General features: G+C 45.1%; 1 protein-coding gene across 4 annotated transcripts; it reads right to left on the minus strand.

Annotated features, from left to right (window-relative positions):
• Positions 1-7,877: 7,877 nt before the first annotated feature.
• On the minus strand, positions 7,878-17,192 carry LOC117554737 (uncharacterized protein K02A2.6-like). 4 transcript variants are annotated; one of them, XR_004570311.1, is made up of 6 exons: positions 16,495-17,192; positions 10,991-11,187; positions 8,503-10,389; positions 8,358-8,421; positions 8,176-8,268; positions 7,878-7,977 (listed from the first exon to the last, which is right to left on the minus strand). XR_004570311.1 is itself a non-coding variant. In XM_034229229.1 (3 exons), exons 2-3 carry the CDS (start codon positions 11,162-11,164, stop codon positions 8,680-8,682), a joined length of 1,884 nt encoding a protein of 627 aa, XP_034085120.1. In that variant the 5' UTR covers positions 11,165-11,182; positions 16,495-17,192; the 3' UTR covers positions 7,888-8,679. The 4 variants fall into 4 exon arrangements, 2 of the variants coding, with proteins under 2 accessions (XP_034085120.1, XP_034085119.1); XR_004570312.1 differs by lacking the exon at positions 8,358-8,421 and having other exon boundaries at positions 7,888-8,268; XM_034229229.1 differs by having other exon boundaries at positions 7,888-10,389; positions 10,991-11,182.
• Between the last annotated feature and the right edge of the window lie 89 nt (positions 17,193-17,281).

Below are 17,281 nucleotides of genomic sequence, written 5' to 3' on the forward strand. Positions count from 1 at the left end.
ATATTCTTTGACAAAAACATTAAAATAATAACGGATGTGTCTGACGTGTCCCCGTGAGGAATATTACTCTGATCTGTTTGAATAATCAGTTTCATTAGTGTCTTCAATCACGTTTGATTCAGGACTTTTAAATATTCCGATTGTTTGACTGTTTTTCCAGGCGCCTACTTTCTGTTTCAGAGTTGATGCTGAGTGTGTTGCATATGCATTGACCCTGATGGTATAACATCGCACATTATGTAAGTCAAGTTCCACTTAAGGTAGCAGAGAAGCACTTTTGCCATAAAGTACTTATAGGCAGTGCATTATAAATGGATTCAGCGCTACAGTCCAGTGTGTGGCCTTGGAGTAATTTCCAGACATGGAACATCTGAAACCATCAACCCTAAACATGCACTCCACATTTCTCCCATTACTTGCTGGCAGGAAGTGGTCCCGTGGTCCCTCATCTTGGTTAATGGTGGCTGAGTGGCTCTCAGGCCGCTCATATAATGACCTGTAATGCATAAAAACTCACCTACTGGGTCATTTTCTTCCTCTCAATCCTAATGTACATTTGAGAGTCCCTTCCAAATGTGTCATTCAGCCCAATGTGTGATGGCAGAAAAACTACACAAAGGAGGAGATGAAATGGAAGGCATTGTGGTTAATGCACTGCTGACGATGATCGGTGCTTCCTGTTAGAGACACAGCAGCAACAAAAACAGCATGTAAAGATACAGTGACACCGAGAGGAAATGTACTATTATGGCTGAGTGACAGATCCTTTCCCAGATTCCAGCCTTAAAGTCACATGCACGTTTATATGACGGCCTCATATAAAGAGCACCATTTCCTTTTCTGTATTTTGCAAAGGTGCTCCAATGACCCTGTGATGTGCCAATAGGTGAAGCCTGCATCAGGAGGCTGACCAGGCACTAGCTAAAAATAGTTTTTTTTTTTTTTAAAGGTCCCATGTTTTGGCCATTTCTACTGATCATAATTCCATTGTTAGGTCTACTAGAATAGATTTACATTGTTTCAATGTTCCAAAATCACATGGTTTCTCGTACAGCATCTCTGTAGTAACATAAATATTTGAGTTCAACTAATCCGTTACATTATATTTAATTTTTAACTAATAAATTGAACATATTTCCAGGGATTTGGTATAAACCCAAACATATTGTTCTTTTATTCAGGGACACTTCCTTTTTCTTCTGACATATCGCAACAAACCAGTAGGGGGGAGGAGCTCCAGCTCTGTATGGGACGGCATGCAGTGTGGGGAGGGGCAGGACCACAACACACACACACACACACACACACACACAGAACACACACACACCACAACACACACCACACACCACACACACACGCACACACACACACACACACACACACCACACACACACACGAACAACACACCACACCACACACACACACACACACACACACACACAAACACACACACACCCACACTACACACACACCACACACACAACACACACACACACACACACACCACACACACACACACACACACACACACATCACACCACACACACACACACAACACACACACACACACACACACACCACACACACACACACACACACCACACACACACACACACACCCACAACCACACACACACACTCTCTGTGTCCCTCAGAGTGCAGGCTCTCTCTGTTGGCATGACAAATGATTAGTGATTGTTTGCTGTACAGCGACATCCCGGCTCTGCCAGCAGTTACTCTGAGAGTTTTGTAAACAACGTCTATTTGGAAAGAGGTGGAGACAGTTATTGGACAAAAGCTCTGCCCAGTCTTGTATATCATTCATTTCATCTGGCTGTATGCCTGAGATGTTTGCTTGTGCCTGCGTGAAAAGGTCTAAAGAGACATTGTTGAATGTACAGCACACAATACCCGAGCATTTCAGGAGAGAATATTTATGACAAATCTGTCTGCTGTGTTCAATCTCTCAGCGCAGAAATACAAATACAGTTTATTTGCCGCATGGAGAGGCTGTGATGCATATATGTATTTTATTTGTATAAATATATGTTGTTTAATGTTTCTCATATATACCTCATGGGGTACAGATATTTTCACTATGATAATTTCCTCTAAAATGCTGATCATTTTACAAATGTGAGTGGCGACTGCTCTCAATTTCTAAACAAATGCAGTTCGTCTACAGGGGGCACAAACAGTGATAGTGTTACTATAATAAGTCAACCTAAAGCAGTTTGTGATCTCATCCTGTTTGGTCAAACTGAATAAAGGTTGAAAGCACTGAATTTCAGATTGGTGACAATTGGCATTTTGTCCTGAAACAGCACAGTTGCCTCACATATAGTCACACATGGTAGTTATGTCACAGTCTGAGACCTCTGATGTGAACTAAACAACCAGACTCTGGTCCGCCTCAAAGAGGTGGTCTTGGACCACTTGCTATTGAACTCCGGAGCGGTTCATCGCTGGAGTGAACGCAAGTCCGCACCTAAACAAAGGAAGTGTAGTATTTACTACATGTCTGCATTTCCTGTTCTGCTTACTGGAGGAGAAGTTAGCAAATTGTGGCCAGCAAAATGAGTGGCAGGGTACAAACGTTCATTTATTCTGAAATCATTCATTAATTGACGGAGATATAAAACTATAAACATAAGCTAGGCTACGGTTGCTTTTGTGACTGCTTAACCAAATGTACCCAAAAGTGAGTCCGCCTGGACCTGCCTGTGCCAAAATATTCTAAAGAAATTCAAGTTTCACTAAATTAGCATCAATCTTGACACAGGGTACTTATGATATATGTGGTTTAGATCCCTAACGGTTTTTTGGCTACTATCCCATCATTCAAGGGTGGTTTTCACTATAAGTAATGGGGTTTTTTTTAGGCGGAGAAGAATTATTATTTTTTTTACTATGTTCCATCTGAATTTACTCACAGTGCAACATCTATATTGATTCTGACATTTATACAGCCAACTCACAGGTGTATCATTGCTTTGCTAAGAAAGATTATTCATATAACCCTTTTAGTTGTGAAGTTAAAGTCTTTCATTCTGGGCAAGTCATTTTCGAGCCTGAGGCCTGAAAAACAGGCTCGGGCTTAACAGATGTCTGACCAATTGTTGAGCAGCATTTCCGATCACAAGACTTTTGTTTACAGTTTTTGGTCCGTTTCAGGTTTACCTGTGTGAACGCAATCCAAAACTTCTTAAAAAATTCAACAATGTAACAAACTCTCTCGTCTGGTGCATAGAAGCGGACTATTAGGTGTGAATGCGACCATAGTCTATCAACTCAGGTGTAAATGTATCATAAGAGGCACCGTGGTGATGAAGCTCACGTTTCTGTGGGTAGAGTTTTGTTGTTTTTGTTTTTCAAATATATTCGCCTTTCTTTTTCTGATCAATTTATAAACCTAAGGAATGTTCATAAGATACTTAACCGTTTATTATGGCTATGATTTGTGTGAGGTATTCACGTTTTTAAAGAAAACGCCCAACATATCCAAAGATTAGCCACACACACACACACACACACACACACACCACACACACACACACACCACACACACCAGGGTTTTTGAGAAGCAACACGCAGCACATCGTCATAGAGGATTAGCTCGGGTTTTGAAAGTGTAACTAATTACTTTCTGCTCTGCAATACGGGGCCACACTCCAGTGTATCAATGAATATCATTAGATTAGAGGCTGAGTTAACTGAGATGTACACTTCCTATAACACCACAGCTGGTGGATGAGGAACATGCACACTTGTGAACACACACAAATAACACACACACATACAACTGCTGCATCGGAGATATGTTTTCTATTTGAAGCAAGCTTTAAAGGTCCCATGTCATGCTTTTCCGGTTTATTACCCCTCCCTTGTGTGTTATGAAGGTTTTTTTCTGCATGTAAATGGTCTGCAGAGTCACAAACCCTCAAAGTACACCCTGTAGGGAGTACAACTCTAACACAGAAAATACCTGTCTATGCTGCTCCAGAACGCCTCGTTGGAGATTTTCTTTTTACGGGAACCAAGTGAAGTAACAACGAACCGTTAAGTTACGTTTGAAGTCCGTATTGGTATTGGTCCAATCCGGACTTCCTCACACACACACACACACAACACTCAATCTTTTCTCAGCTGCAAACTCCGCCGATTTCTCCTCCCTGAGACGGCGGGGGCGCGGCGAGGCGGTGTGTGAGCACACACACAAACTCCCAGCCAAGCTGCGGGTGTGTGTGTTCGGGCTGGGTTTTGCTGTGTCTCGCTGTCTTGCAGACGGCCACTGGACTCATAGGGAGGGGGGGCAGGAGCTCCAACAAGCCGTTTAGGACAGAGAGTGAATACACATACTATACAGAGATGCTGTTTGAGAAAACCAATGAGATTTTGGAGAATTGCACAATATAAATCTATTCTAGTATACCTCAACAATGGAATTATGATCAGTAGAAATGGCCATGACATGGGACCTTTAACCTCCTGACTGGTGTTTTCCTCGGCCTGCATCACCCCCTCTGCAGCGTTGTTCCACACATCAAACCCTCTCGCTTCTAATGTTGATGAATTTACAAAGACCTGTTACTGTCAAAAATAATCTCCATCTGTATGTGTTATTGGTATTTTGCAACAGAGACGCTCCAAATGGCTATCATCAGGGGGCTGATGAAGGCTTAGCCGTCTGTAAATTATTGGTCCCTGACTATTGTGCACACCAATGTTCCCTAAACATCTCAAATGCAGTCTACTGTTTTGATATATTGTTACGTCCAGCAACTAGAAGTATCATCAAGGCTTAGGTTTCAACAAATACATTTGCACCATCAGAGCGCAAAACTGTGTTTTGAATCCTGTCAGGATGAGCAGAGCGCGGCTGGTAGAGTTACCGTTGGTGGCTCTGTACTGCCAGTATCTAGTAAACCCACAGGTACTTTCTGTGGTGACCACATTTCAGATTGTGCTTGTTTTTTTTTGTGCTCGTTTTCAAAACTGCGTTTGCATTTAATTTGTTCATTCCAACTAAAAACAATGAACCTGCATGTCTGTTGTGTAACGTTAGCATATAGCGCTATAAAACAATCCAGCCCCTGTAGCTCCTACAGCCAGTACTCAAGCTGTAAAAAATAAATCAGGGGGGGATGGTGGATTTTATCACATGGGGACATCATTTGTGCTGATAACCCGCCGAGGGTGGGAGACCAACCAGCATAAAGATCATTATTATACTCCTAAAACAACATGCATGTTATGGATGTTCAGATACTCCTTTCATTGCTCTTGACCAAGGCACCTCAGAATTGGAGTCGGTCCCCGGGCTGCCATGGCACCACTAACATTAGTGTCAAATGCAGAGGACAATTAATGCAAAATCTTTTTTTCACTTTCATTTAAAAGGGGGGGGGGGGGGTGGGGGGGGGGGGGGGGGGGAATACAAAAATGTGGTTATAATGGAAGTCTATGGTACAAATCTTGTAGGTTAACAGTCCCTCATTTATTATTCAGATGGATCAGCTGATTATACTAATAATAAAGTCAAAATAGTTTTTAGAATATTGAATTATAGTATATTTTTTCAAAAAAGCAGTTACTGGTATACGATCAAAACTAGTATGTAAATGGTTACATTTGTATCGTAATTAATTAAATCATTATGTAAATTAAACACTTCATGAAAAAAAATGGAGGGAAAAAAATATTGATCCGTCATCATTTTATTGCAGTTCAAATACAAATATTTTATGTTAACATTCCCAATGTTACTTTTTTTTAACAGGGCATTAAGTGCAAATTTAAATTGTTTACAACATATGAAAATATATTAAAGATTATACAAAATAGGACCAATGTTGTCAATGGCTGCCTACTCCACTTCTCCCCCATCTCATAGAAGTTTCCAAAGATGTTCATAATCATGTTTTTTGGTCTCAATTTTTCTGGCTCTTGCTTTCGGGTTGTTAGCTAAGCAATGGCTTTGAAGCCAAGTCTTGACATATACCTCTGGTCTGAACTTGTTCAGTGGAGCGCCAACACACTTGATGAAAAGCAACCTGACATGCTTTTTACCTCTAGGGAGCTTCTAGTTGTGGTTAAAATGTTCATCTGACTAAACCCACGTTCACACTCAGCTGTGGAGATGACCAGAGTGGTCACTGCTTGAAGGAGGGGTTTCAGCTCTTCTGGTGCTGGTGGTATCATTCATCAACAGTTTTGAGTCTTATCAGCTAGCTAAACAGGAGAGAAAAACGTATACTAAACTCCAAACTGAATGAGTCCTTACCCCAAGTGAAGGAGTTCAAGTATCTCGGGGTCTTGTTCTCGAGTGAGGAGAACAAATGGAGCGTGAGATGGGCCGGAGAATCGGAGCGGTACTGCAGTCGCTTTACCGCACCGTTTGACGAAAAGGGAGCTGAGCCAGAAGGCAAAGCTCTCTGACTACCGGGCCATTTTCGTTCCTACCCTCACCTATGGTCATGAAGGATGGGTCATGGACCGAAGAACGAGATCGCGGATACAATCGGCCGAGATGGGTTTTCCTCCGCAGGGTGGCTGGTGTCTCCCTTAGGGATAAGGTGAGAAGTTCGGGTCATCAGGGGAGGGGGACTCGGAGTTGAGCCGCCGCTCCTTCGCGTCGAAAGGAAGCCAGTTGAGGTGGTTCGGGGCACCTAAGTATTAGGAATGCCACCTTGGGCGCCTCCCTAGGGAGGTGTTCCAGGCACGTCCAGCTGGGAAGAGACCAAAGGGGTAGACCTAGGACCAGGTGGAGGGATTATATCTCTTCGCTGGCGTGGGAGCGCCTTGGGATCCCCCAGTCAGAAGCTGGTTGATGTGGCCAGGGAAAGGAAAGTTTGGGGCTCTCTGCTGGAACTGCTACCCCTGCGACCCGACCACGGATAAGCGGGAGAAGATGGATGGATGGAAACTAAGTTGTTAACTAAGTTGTTATTGCTGCTTATGTCCATAGATTCCACCTTTGGTGAGTAAAGTAGTGAGTAATGACTAAGATTACTGACTCTTGACTTACCTGAAATGTATTTTTAGTATTTTTAAATATGAAGTCCCTCAGATCGCGTTGTCCTCCTGGTCGCTTGGCCATTGTGATGACCGTTACCTGCGCTTCTGGCATCGATCAAAACAGGCGCATCACGGCGCTCTGGCGCCCTCTAGGGCACTCGCATAGCATAGCGTTCAGTGACTTGGTAAAAATGTCATTGCCTGTGTGCGTGCTCCCTCGCCCACAGTATTTTACTCAAAATGCGCAAAATTAATGTTGAAATAGCAGTAATACCAGTTGCCATGTTCATTGATAAAATGACATAAGGGATGGAAAGGGGGAATGGCAGTTTTAGAAGGGGGGATGATTTTGACCGTTTTTATTTCAGGGGGGATGCCATCCCCCCTCATCCCCCCTCAACTCGAGTACTGCCTACAGCTGCCTAGTGCTCTTCTGTTACACATACTAAGGCATCTATGTGTGGTAACCGTGACTGAGGTTACCACATGTAAAGCTAGTCACTGACAACGCCACCTCCTGCTAAGGGGCAGGAGGAACCCGTGGACCCTAAAATGTAAGTCGTGGAATGATTTTAAAGCTTCCCTAAATGGGTTCAATTATTACAGAGGCATGAATTCCAAAAACATAACAGCTTTATTTAACAAGTGTTTGGAAACTGTTTAAAAATGTCAATTCATGTAAAGTATACCAATATAATTCAACATGTATATAAGTTACCTCCTCAGTGGGCAGGCCCGGTCCGCCTGGGTTGCAGTGCCTGCTAATCGTGAGGGACAAAAACAAGAAAAGCCCACCACACCAAAACAACATAAGCATGCAATATTTAAACCACAATCTCTATAAAAATAAACAGTGAGATATTTAGCATACAGAAAATAAAGTGTCACACCGTGCAGTCCCTACACTGAAGGCAGGCAGCGTTCCACCCGGGCCCAGGCCTACACCGCAGAGGAGCGCAACCTACAACACAAACAATACAATGATTATACTGCCAATACGAAGAAAATGCCATGAAGAAAATGAACAAGAAAATACAAAAGAAACACTATAGGACAGTGGCTGGCCTGGTCCTTTTGAAAAGGAAACAACATAACATGTTAGTTGCCAGCCTCATTCACCAACTCAATATAAAATGAAATAGTTAAAAACAAGGCATACTTCCACAGAGTAGATTTCCAACTCAGCTTAATCCTGCCGGGGAAATGGTCACTTAATATCCCAGGTAGCTGGGCCGGTTGTGTGCATTAAGCTCTGTAAAAACACATAAATAAGTTCCTTAAAACACAATTAAAAACGTCGGTTTAAAAACGCCATTTAAAAGCAAATTACTCATAACAGACCCGGTCTTGTGCTTGTCGGGAGAGTTTCCCTCCGTAAATGGCAAAATCTCGTCTTGCACTCGCCCTAATAAAACCAAACTAAATGAGCCACTTGCATAAGTTAATTTAAAAGACCATAAAACCACCTTAAAACTGTTATTCCTACCTTTGTGAGAGGGAGAAGACCAGTGACAGGCAGCCAAGAGAGACTTTCTTGAACTGACGGCAAACTTTTTATGGCTTCCTGTTTACCCGGTCACCGTGTAAACATGTGACCGCATCAGGTGACACCGTCAGGTGACAATGACGTCAGATTCCCACATTCGCCCCGACGACAAGTTACTCACAACCAGGGTCTAAACAAGTGGTCATTGACCATTTCAGGCACCAAGGGAGCAGCCGCCCTCACCACACCCATTGCGTTGTTGCTAGTCACTGTGGACCTTGGAAGGTTAAGTGGGTTTAGGTTTCTTCCAGCAGTAGCCCGGGTTGTTCTTCTGGGAGCTGATGCCGGTCTTCCTTTACTTCTCCAACCCAGGATCTCTTCATCTTCACTACTGCCGGAGTCACTGGCAGGGATGTCTTGGTTGCTGGACGACAGACATGGGTTAAGTGTCATTGGTGCAGATGGTAGAATTTCAAGATGCGCTGCCCTCATCTCGGCCCTATGCACCCGCCGAACATCAGCAGTGCCATCAGCTCTGGTAATGGTGTACGGCCCACCAGACTCAGTGGGCACTCTAACCACCAGATAAAGAACTGGTGACCAGACATCCTGGATCTTGCGACGACCTTTACATTGATGATCCTTCAAGTAGACCAGCTGTCCTTCTGTAAAACCTGCATCGCGTGCCTGCTGGTTGTGATGTTGCTGTCGGTAGTCTGCTGCCTGTTGTAGGTTATTTCGTGCCAAGTCTCTTGCTACTTGTAGCCGTTCCCGATGCTGCTGGACCCACTCATCCCAGGAGCTGGTTGTGTCTTCTGGGGTACCTTCTCCCAAGAGAAAATCTGCAGGGACCCGTGGTGGCACACCAAACATTAAGCTATAAGGGGTATTCCCAGTCGAGCGATGTGCTGAGGTGTTGTATGCCCACACTAGCTGGGAGATGTACTTTGGCCATACACGCTTCTTCTCCGGGGGAAGAGATCGGAGCAGGTCGTGAAGTGTCCGGTTGAATCTCTCACATTGGCCATTTCCCTGTGGATGGTATGGCGTAGTCCTGGACTTCTCAATCCCATATAACTGGCAAACCTGCCGGATGAGGGCACTCTCAAAGTTTCTCCCCTGATCAGAGTGTATTCTCTTTGGTACGCCGAACCGGTTGAACCAGCTGTCGACTAGGACTTTCGCTACCGTGAGAGCAGTCTGGTCCTTAGTTGGCACCGCCTGCGTGTATTTCGAGAACACGTCGGTCATGACCAGCACATTCTCTTTACCGTCAGTTGCAGGCTCCAGCAAGGTGAAATCTATGGCCAGTATCTCCATTGGTTGGGTGGCCAACAGAGTACCCTGGTAGGTCTTCACCCCAGGCTGGACAGCTTTCGACAATACACAGCGTTGGCAACTCCGACAGTGGTTCTCTATATCAGCCCCCATACCAGGCCAGTAACATCTCTGCCTGGCCAGGTCAGTGGTCCGTCGCACCCCCTGGTGTCCATGTTTGTCGTGGAGGTTATTTAAAAGTTCTTCGTGCAGGCACATGGGCAGAAGCAGTTGTGCATAGACTTCCCCATGAGGGGCTGTGACCTGCCTATACAGTACACCCTCTTTTTCCAGAATGCGATCCCATTGCTGGACAAGACGCTTGACATCCTTTGAGAGTAGTAACCTCTCTTCCATATTTGGTGGCTTTCCTCTTTTCCAGAATGAAAGAAAGACTTCAATGGTGAGGTCAGCACCTTGCAGTGTAGCCAGATCGTCTGGTGATCTGCTTGGGAAGACTCCGATTTGCTGCTGTGCCACTACCACAGGTTTCTCGACGTCAGGCGAAATATTTGAGGAGGTGTTGGCATGTTGGTTCGGCTGCTCTTGAGGCACATCCTGGTCACTGTACTGGCGAGAGAGAGAGTCAGCATTTCCATTGTTTCTTCCAGGTTTGTAATGCACAGTGAAGTCAAAAGCTGCTAATTGAGCTGCCCATCTTTGCTCAGTGGCCCCCAGCTTAATGTTCTGAAAATGGCTTAGGGGATTGTTATCAGTGTACACTTACTGCCCAACAAATATTCCCTGAATTTCTCTGATATTGCCCACTTCAGTGCCAGGAACTCTAGTTTCATAGAGCTATAGTTCTCCATGTTGCGCTCTGAACCCCTCAGTGAACGACTTGCATAGGCCACTGGTCTTAATTTGCCCTGGTGGTCTTGTGACAGTACAGCTCCTATCCCTGATGACTAGCATCCACCTCAAGGACAAAAGGTTTTGTGAAGTCGGCAAAGGCTAAGATGGGTGTACTAGTAAACATCCTCTTCAATTCACTGAAACTGTGATTGCATTCCTCCGTCCACATGGTAGGCAGTATAACTGCTGGCCTTTTTCTGCTTTCTTTGGCTACTCTGATGACATTTGCCACCAGTTGATGTAGGGGCGCAGCCAATTGTGCAAACCCCTTTACAAAGCGACGGTAATAGCTGCAGAACCCAAGGAAAGATCTTACTTCAGTCACATCTCGGGGTACCCTCCAGTTTTCCACGGCAGAAATCTTGTCTGGATCAGTTGCCACTCCTTCACTGGACACCCGGTGTCCAAGGTACTGCACCTCTTTCTGAAAGAAGTGGCATTTGCTCATTTTGGCCTTCAGGCCTTTCATTTGGAATCTGCTGAGGACCATCTCCAACCGCTGCAGATGCTGTTCTATGGAGGTAGAGAAAACAATGACATCATCCAGATAGAGAAGGACTGACTGAAGGCTCTGGTCACCAAATATTCTTTCCATAAGTCTCTGAAAAGTCCCAGGAGCATTACACAAGCCAAAAGGCATTCTCTCAAACAACAGTCCAAAAGGCGTACAAAAGGCTGTCTTGGCTCTATCCTTCTCAGCGACAGGGACCTGATTGTAGCCACTTGCCAGATCTAATGTGGAGAACCATTGAGCGCCAGCAAGAGCATCCAGAGTTTCCTCGATGCGGGGTAGTGGGTAGGCATCTTTCCGAGTTTTAGCATTGAGTTGCCGGTAATCCACACACATCCTAATCTCTCCAGTCTTCTTGCGCACCAACACAATGGGGAAGCATAAGGACTGCTGCTCTCCCGGATGACTTTACTATCAAGCAGCTGCTTAATGTGATCCTTAACTGCCTGCCACTGCGTAGGGGGAATTCGTCTATATCTTTGGCGGACAGGGACCTCATCAAGAAGTGGAATCTCATGTACAATCTCATCAGTACACCCTAGGTCTCCCTCATGTTTAGCGAAGACTTGACTATACTTCCCTATCAGCTCCCTTGCCTGCATTTCTTCTGCGGGGTGAAAGCCCTGGCCAACTTCTGGTTCTGACCCATGGAGTACCGGCACTTCTTGCTCAGTACCGGCATGCTGGCGGTACTCCGGTACTCATGCACCGTGCCAGTACTCAACACTCTCCCGCCGTTCTTATTATACATCCATATATATATATATACAGCCGCCCGGTACTCAGTAGATGCGTCATGGGTGCCGAACGGACATTCTCATCGCTCTAACCGCTGGAGTTTCACAGCGGCTGTCAGCTGTTTACTCCTGTCATTCAAACAGAACGTGCTGGAGAGGGGGCGGGGCTTATCTTCTCCATGTAAATACTGTGGTGGAAACGACTATGTCAAAATTAACCTATTTGACCGTGATTTAATAGTAATACACGTTTCAAAATAATAATAATAATAATAATGCCGAAGTAACAACATACTGAAAACTGTTAGTAAAACCATGTTTTAATGCTTTACAATTTACATACCTAGATGCACGTGTGTTGTGTTTATGCAGTGCAACTCCCACCCAGTGGGTGGCTATGTAGAGTGATAGAACAGAGCAGGCACGCCCCCGAGAGAAGGAAAGCAAATCACGTCACAAATTAGCATTTCTAAAATGTTAGCGTGGATTAATAAAAGTGCAAAAAGACAGCGGTTGTCGCCGGAAGAAACTTCAAATACAGAGAATGCTGTGCCTGTGTTGGAAATTGTGTCTGATGGGGAGCTTTCTTTGGTTGATCCTCCTGCTCCAAGTTCTAGTGCATTAGCATTAGCACTAGCTCCGCCGCCTCCTCCAGAGCCTCTAACGTTAGCTGCTGCTGGCGCAACTGCCACCACCAACACGGGCAAAGCGATGCACCTGACTGCTGGACAACGGACCAGGTGCAATATGTTTGCAAGACCAATACATGGCTCCTTCTTAAAGATAAGAAGCTAGGATGTCGGATATGCAGAGATGTCAAATCTTTGGGAATACACACTGGACAAGGACTGAAACTGTCAACTGAATGGGGTGAGTGTGCAGTGTCTCATTTCGGTGTTGACAAGGGCAAACAACAAGCTAGCCTGATAAAAAAAAATCAAAGAACATAAAGAATCACAAGCCCATGTAAAAGCTGCTGACATCCTTACATCTGCTTCACGTAAAACTATTCAACATCAAGTGCAGTCTATGCATAAATCTGAATTAGACACCACTATCAGAGTTTTCGAACGGCATATAAAATTGGCAAACATAGCCGGCCATTCACAGACATGCCAATTGATTTGAATGTACAGAAACTGAATGGGCTGAACGTGGGCAGGGTTTTGCACTCCAATAAAACCTGTGGCGAAATCATCGACCACATAGGTCATGAGCTGAAGAAAAAAATGGCAAAAGACATTACAGAAAACCAAAGAAAACTCTGTGTTTTGGTCGATGAATCTACCACTATTAGTGGTAAAACGGTGCTTGTTGTGTGTCTACGCTCAGCATTAGCTGATGCTGAGCCCGAAACGTTTTTTTGGGAGCTGATCGAGTTGGATGGAACAACGGCTGATGACATCACAAAGGCGTTAATGGAGTGTCTTGGAAGATATTTTAACGAGGACTTTTTAGGTCAGTGTTTCGTTTCTTTTGCATGTGATGGGCTTCAGTCATGCTAGGGAAGAGAACAGGCGTTGCTACCCAGTTGTGTAGTAAATTCCCAAGCCTGTTTGTGTGGCACTGCTCCAATCATCGTCTAGAGCTGGCAGTTGGGGATGTGGTCAAGGAGGTCTCAGGGCTCAATCATTTCCAGATCTTTTTTGACAAACTCTATTCCTTGTTCCATGCCTCCCCCAAAAATCAGAGGCAGTTAGCGCAGTGTGCGCAAGCAGTCGGACAGCGTCTCCTGGTGATAGGGCGTGTTTTGTCCATCCGCTGGGGTGGCTTCAAGTGAAAGGAGCGTCAGAGCAGTCTGGGAAAACTACCGAGTGCTTCATGATCACTTCACAAATGCTGCAAACGACAGAAGCAGGGATTCCAGAGACAGGGCAAAGTACAAGGGCCTGGATGATGTGCTACATCTGCAACGTTTGTCAGCAATCTGGGACTGATGTACGATGCGCTCACAGAGCTCAGCGACCTCTCTCGGCAACTCCAAAAAAGAGAGATGACACTGCCTACAGCAGATAGGCTCTTAACTCGAGAAATACGAGTTTTTGAATCCATGGTCACCATGCCTGGCCCACACATGATTACAGTTCATACAGCTCTAGCTGAGAAGTCCTTCAAGGGTGTTGCCCTGCGTGAGAATGGCAGGCTTGTACAGATTCATGCAGGTCAGTTTTTCCGCAGTATGGTAGAGAATCTGAGACACAGAATGACTTCCACAACCTCCTCTCATGTCAGCACAAGAGAAATCCCATTACATGGCCGGGAGGCCCGGGACAATCAGCTAATCCAGGACATGAAAGTTATCCATCCTGGAAGTTGGCCTGAAGAGGAGTTAGACGTACAGTATGGGGACGTAGAGGTGCTACGTTTGTGCGAAGTGCTGAAAGTGGACAGAAGAGAGACTGTTCAGGGCTTTCGCGAATACAAGGAAACCAGGGCATCCCGTACACCTGCTGCCATGGAGCCTCTACTGAAAGCAGTCCGAACCATCGCTGTCTCCACTAGTGAGTGTGAGCGGGCATTCAGCTGCCTGAACGATCTCCTTACTGCAAAAAGGAATGCTCTCTCTGTCAGCCGACTGTCCAGCCTGGTTTTCATTAAATGTAATGGACCATCACTAGGACAGTTCAATCCGGAACAGTATGTGAGGTCCTGGCTGGCAAAGGGAAGGAGAAGTGCTGATGAAAGAGCCTGTCCAGCTCCAGCCCCTGATACTGATGTCCCCAAGGCCTTCTGGAGCCTTTTCTAACAATGTGAAGTATATGCAAAGCAGCTCACCCAGTGAGAAGACTTTTGGCATAATGTGCCGATTTGTACAGATCCTGGAGATAGAAGGACTTCAGACCAACCAGGGAGTTATCTGATCAGCTTGGTGTTCAATGTAACTCTTTACCATGGCTCAGACTTTGTTACTTGCAGTTACAGTTTCTCATTTTAGATTGTGCACATTTTGCATTTGTTTTTACATGTTCTTTGTTCATGCTCTTTATCATTTTTCTGAGTTGGAAAGTTAGATTGCATCATAGTTTACTTTATACATATTTGTATTCTTCAGTGGTGAAGTATATTGCAAAGCAGCTCAGCCATGTGAGAAGACTTTTGGCACTTTTTCGTTTTTCGTTTTCTGAGTTGGAAAGTTAGATTGCATTCAAAATGTACAGAAATACTTAATTTTGTTAAAGCTTTTTATAAAAAATGCTTCTGACCAGAGCTTTGTTTCCTTGTCATTAATGTTGAACACCACCAGAGGGGCTCTCACCTGAAAGGTCTCTGCTTCATGTGTCTTCAGCAGAAGATCTAGACTTTGATTGCTATATTTTCAGTTAATATTGACCTTACTGAGCTTTAGCCATATCCGCTGCCTATCATAAAAAATGTTAAGTACAGTGAACCTTTCTAAAATATACAGTAGTAAAGAGACAAACCCACCAGCATTATAGTAGCCAAATTCTTGTTTGTGGGCTGTATATATAAATTGACTTGAAAAAGTTGCTGATTTTAGAGTACTGGCACCTTTTTCATTCCAATTCAAGCACTGACTATACTTCCCTATCAGCTCCCTTGCCTGCATTTCTTCTGCAGGTGAAAGCCCTGGCCAACGTAAGGCTGAAATAGTTTCAGAAATGGTAACTGGGGCCTCTGCAACAACCTGTGCGCTGACTACCGTCACGACTTCCTCCACTTCACCCTCCACATGTTCCTCCTCAAAACTCAGTTCTGACCCCTCAATCCCCTCAACAAAATGCAATGTACCCAACACCTGTTTAAAGTGGACTGCAGCTCCGGTGGCTCCCACATTAACCACCGGCACAAAAGCAACACCGTTTTCGACTGTCACTAGGGAAGGGGACAAAAGCAGGCCTGGAGCAAGATCTGAGCCCCCAGGCTCTAAAAGCATGGTGGTGGGCGGAGCGTATGGAATTTTTGGGCAGGTCACTTGCACAAACTTTACTGATCCAGCGGGTATAAACTCCCCAGTCCTGCTGAGGACACGAACACTACCCCCCGGAACTAGTGGGCAGGCCTCGAGTCTGTGACAGTAGCGGAGAGCTGGCCCCCAGCCTGTCTCTGCCTGGATGGCAGACAAAGAGGCAGACAAAGAGGAAAACAATGCGTCCCCTTGTTGGGCAAATAGCTCTCTGTAGCATTCTGTGATTACATTCATCCCCAAAAGCCCTGGCACATTGTGTTGCTGTAAGGCAGAAGCAGTGTCTTTCAACACCAAGACCCCACGACTTGGAATCTTTTTACCCAACACCTGGATATCCAACTCAAGATATCCAACATAGGGAATCTCTAGGCCGTTGGCAGCCTTCAAAGCTAACCACCCGCATGTTTTAAGTTTAGGGGCATCCCAGTGTTGAAACACCTTTTTAAAGAGTGACTCTGTTATGGTTGTGACCATAGAACCTGTGTCCAGCAAACACTTTACCTTTACACCACCCATCTGTACCTCTACCACAGGACATTTACCTATGAGGGGTCGCAGGTTGTTTGCAAGGGGAGGGGCCTGCTTAGGGTGACCATCATAAACAATGTGATCATTAGCGATTGATTCTTCTGCAAAACCCATACCTGACGATATTACAGCAGCTGGAGCCGGGCTGCATTCTGGCCGGTCACTGGGTACGCTGGATGCTTGTGGCCTCTGACCCTGGCGACACTGGCGGAGGACATGCCCAGGCTTCCGACAGCGGAGGCAAATGGGTTGGCCATCTGCAGTAAACTGGTAGTTGGGCTTATTGACACGAGAAACAGATTGGTCAAGTACAGTTTCCATCTTAGACAGACCTTTTATAATGCTTTCAATTTGCAACTGCTGTTTCTTAAATAGTTCTTGCAAAGAAACCAGATCGGGTCCAGCCCCAACAGCATGGCAAGCTCCACCTAAATTTACATCTGCCCCACATTGATGTAGGCCAGCTTGAGCATGTCCTGCAGGCCTCTCACCCTCTTCAGCCCACCTGATTCCCTCCTGACGCAGTGATAAAAAAGAAATTTCCGGACGTTGCCTTATGAGACTCTTTAACTCGCGGCGCAAGGCCATATCCCGCACATACTCCACAAACTGGTCCCTAGCCAGAATATCTGGCTCCATCAACCTATTTGGATATGCACGTTTGATAGTCTCAATCATTTCCCACAAAGAATGGGAGAATTCCTTTAAAGACTCTCCCTCTCTTTGTTTTCGATCAAAAAACTGTTTTTGCAGGCTTACAAAGGAGGAGGAAGAACCATACAGCTCTTTCAGAATGACTAAAATTGTATCAGGATTTTCCCTTTCCACCAAAGTACGAAATCTGATTTCAGTTTTTGCTTCCCCCTCCAAATGATCATAAAGAAAGAGGGCCTTCTCTCTGGC

This window comes from Gymnodraco acuticeps, unplaced genomic scaffold, assembly GCF_902827175.1.
Source record: "Gymnodraco acuticeps unplaced genomic scaffold, fGymAcu1.1, whole genome shotgun sequence".
Classification (NCBI taxonomy): Eukaryota; Metazoa; Chordata; class Actinopteri; order Perciformes; family Bathydraconidae; genus Gymnodraco; species Gymnodraco acuticeps.

Excerpts from the sequence above, each read along its gene's own strand:
- LOC117554737 (XM_034229228.1), bottom strand. The coding sequence starts at position 17,056 with ATGATTGAGACTATCAAACGTGCATATCCAAATAGGTTGATGGAGCCA. Across the intron at positions 11,188-16,494 it reads AGCTGCTGTAATATCGTCAG|AACAGCATCTGCAGCGGTTG; the intron begins GTATGGGTTTTG and ends CTACCTCCATAG. Across the intron at positions 10,390-10,990 it reads TACCCCGAGATGTGACTGAA|TACAGTGACCAGGATGTGCC; the intron begins GTAAGATCTTTC and ends CTCTCTCGCCAG.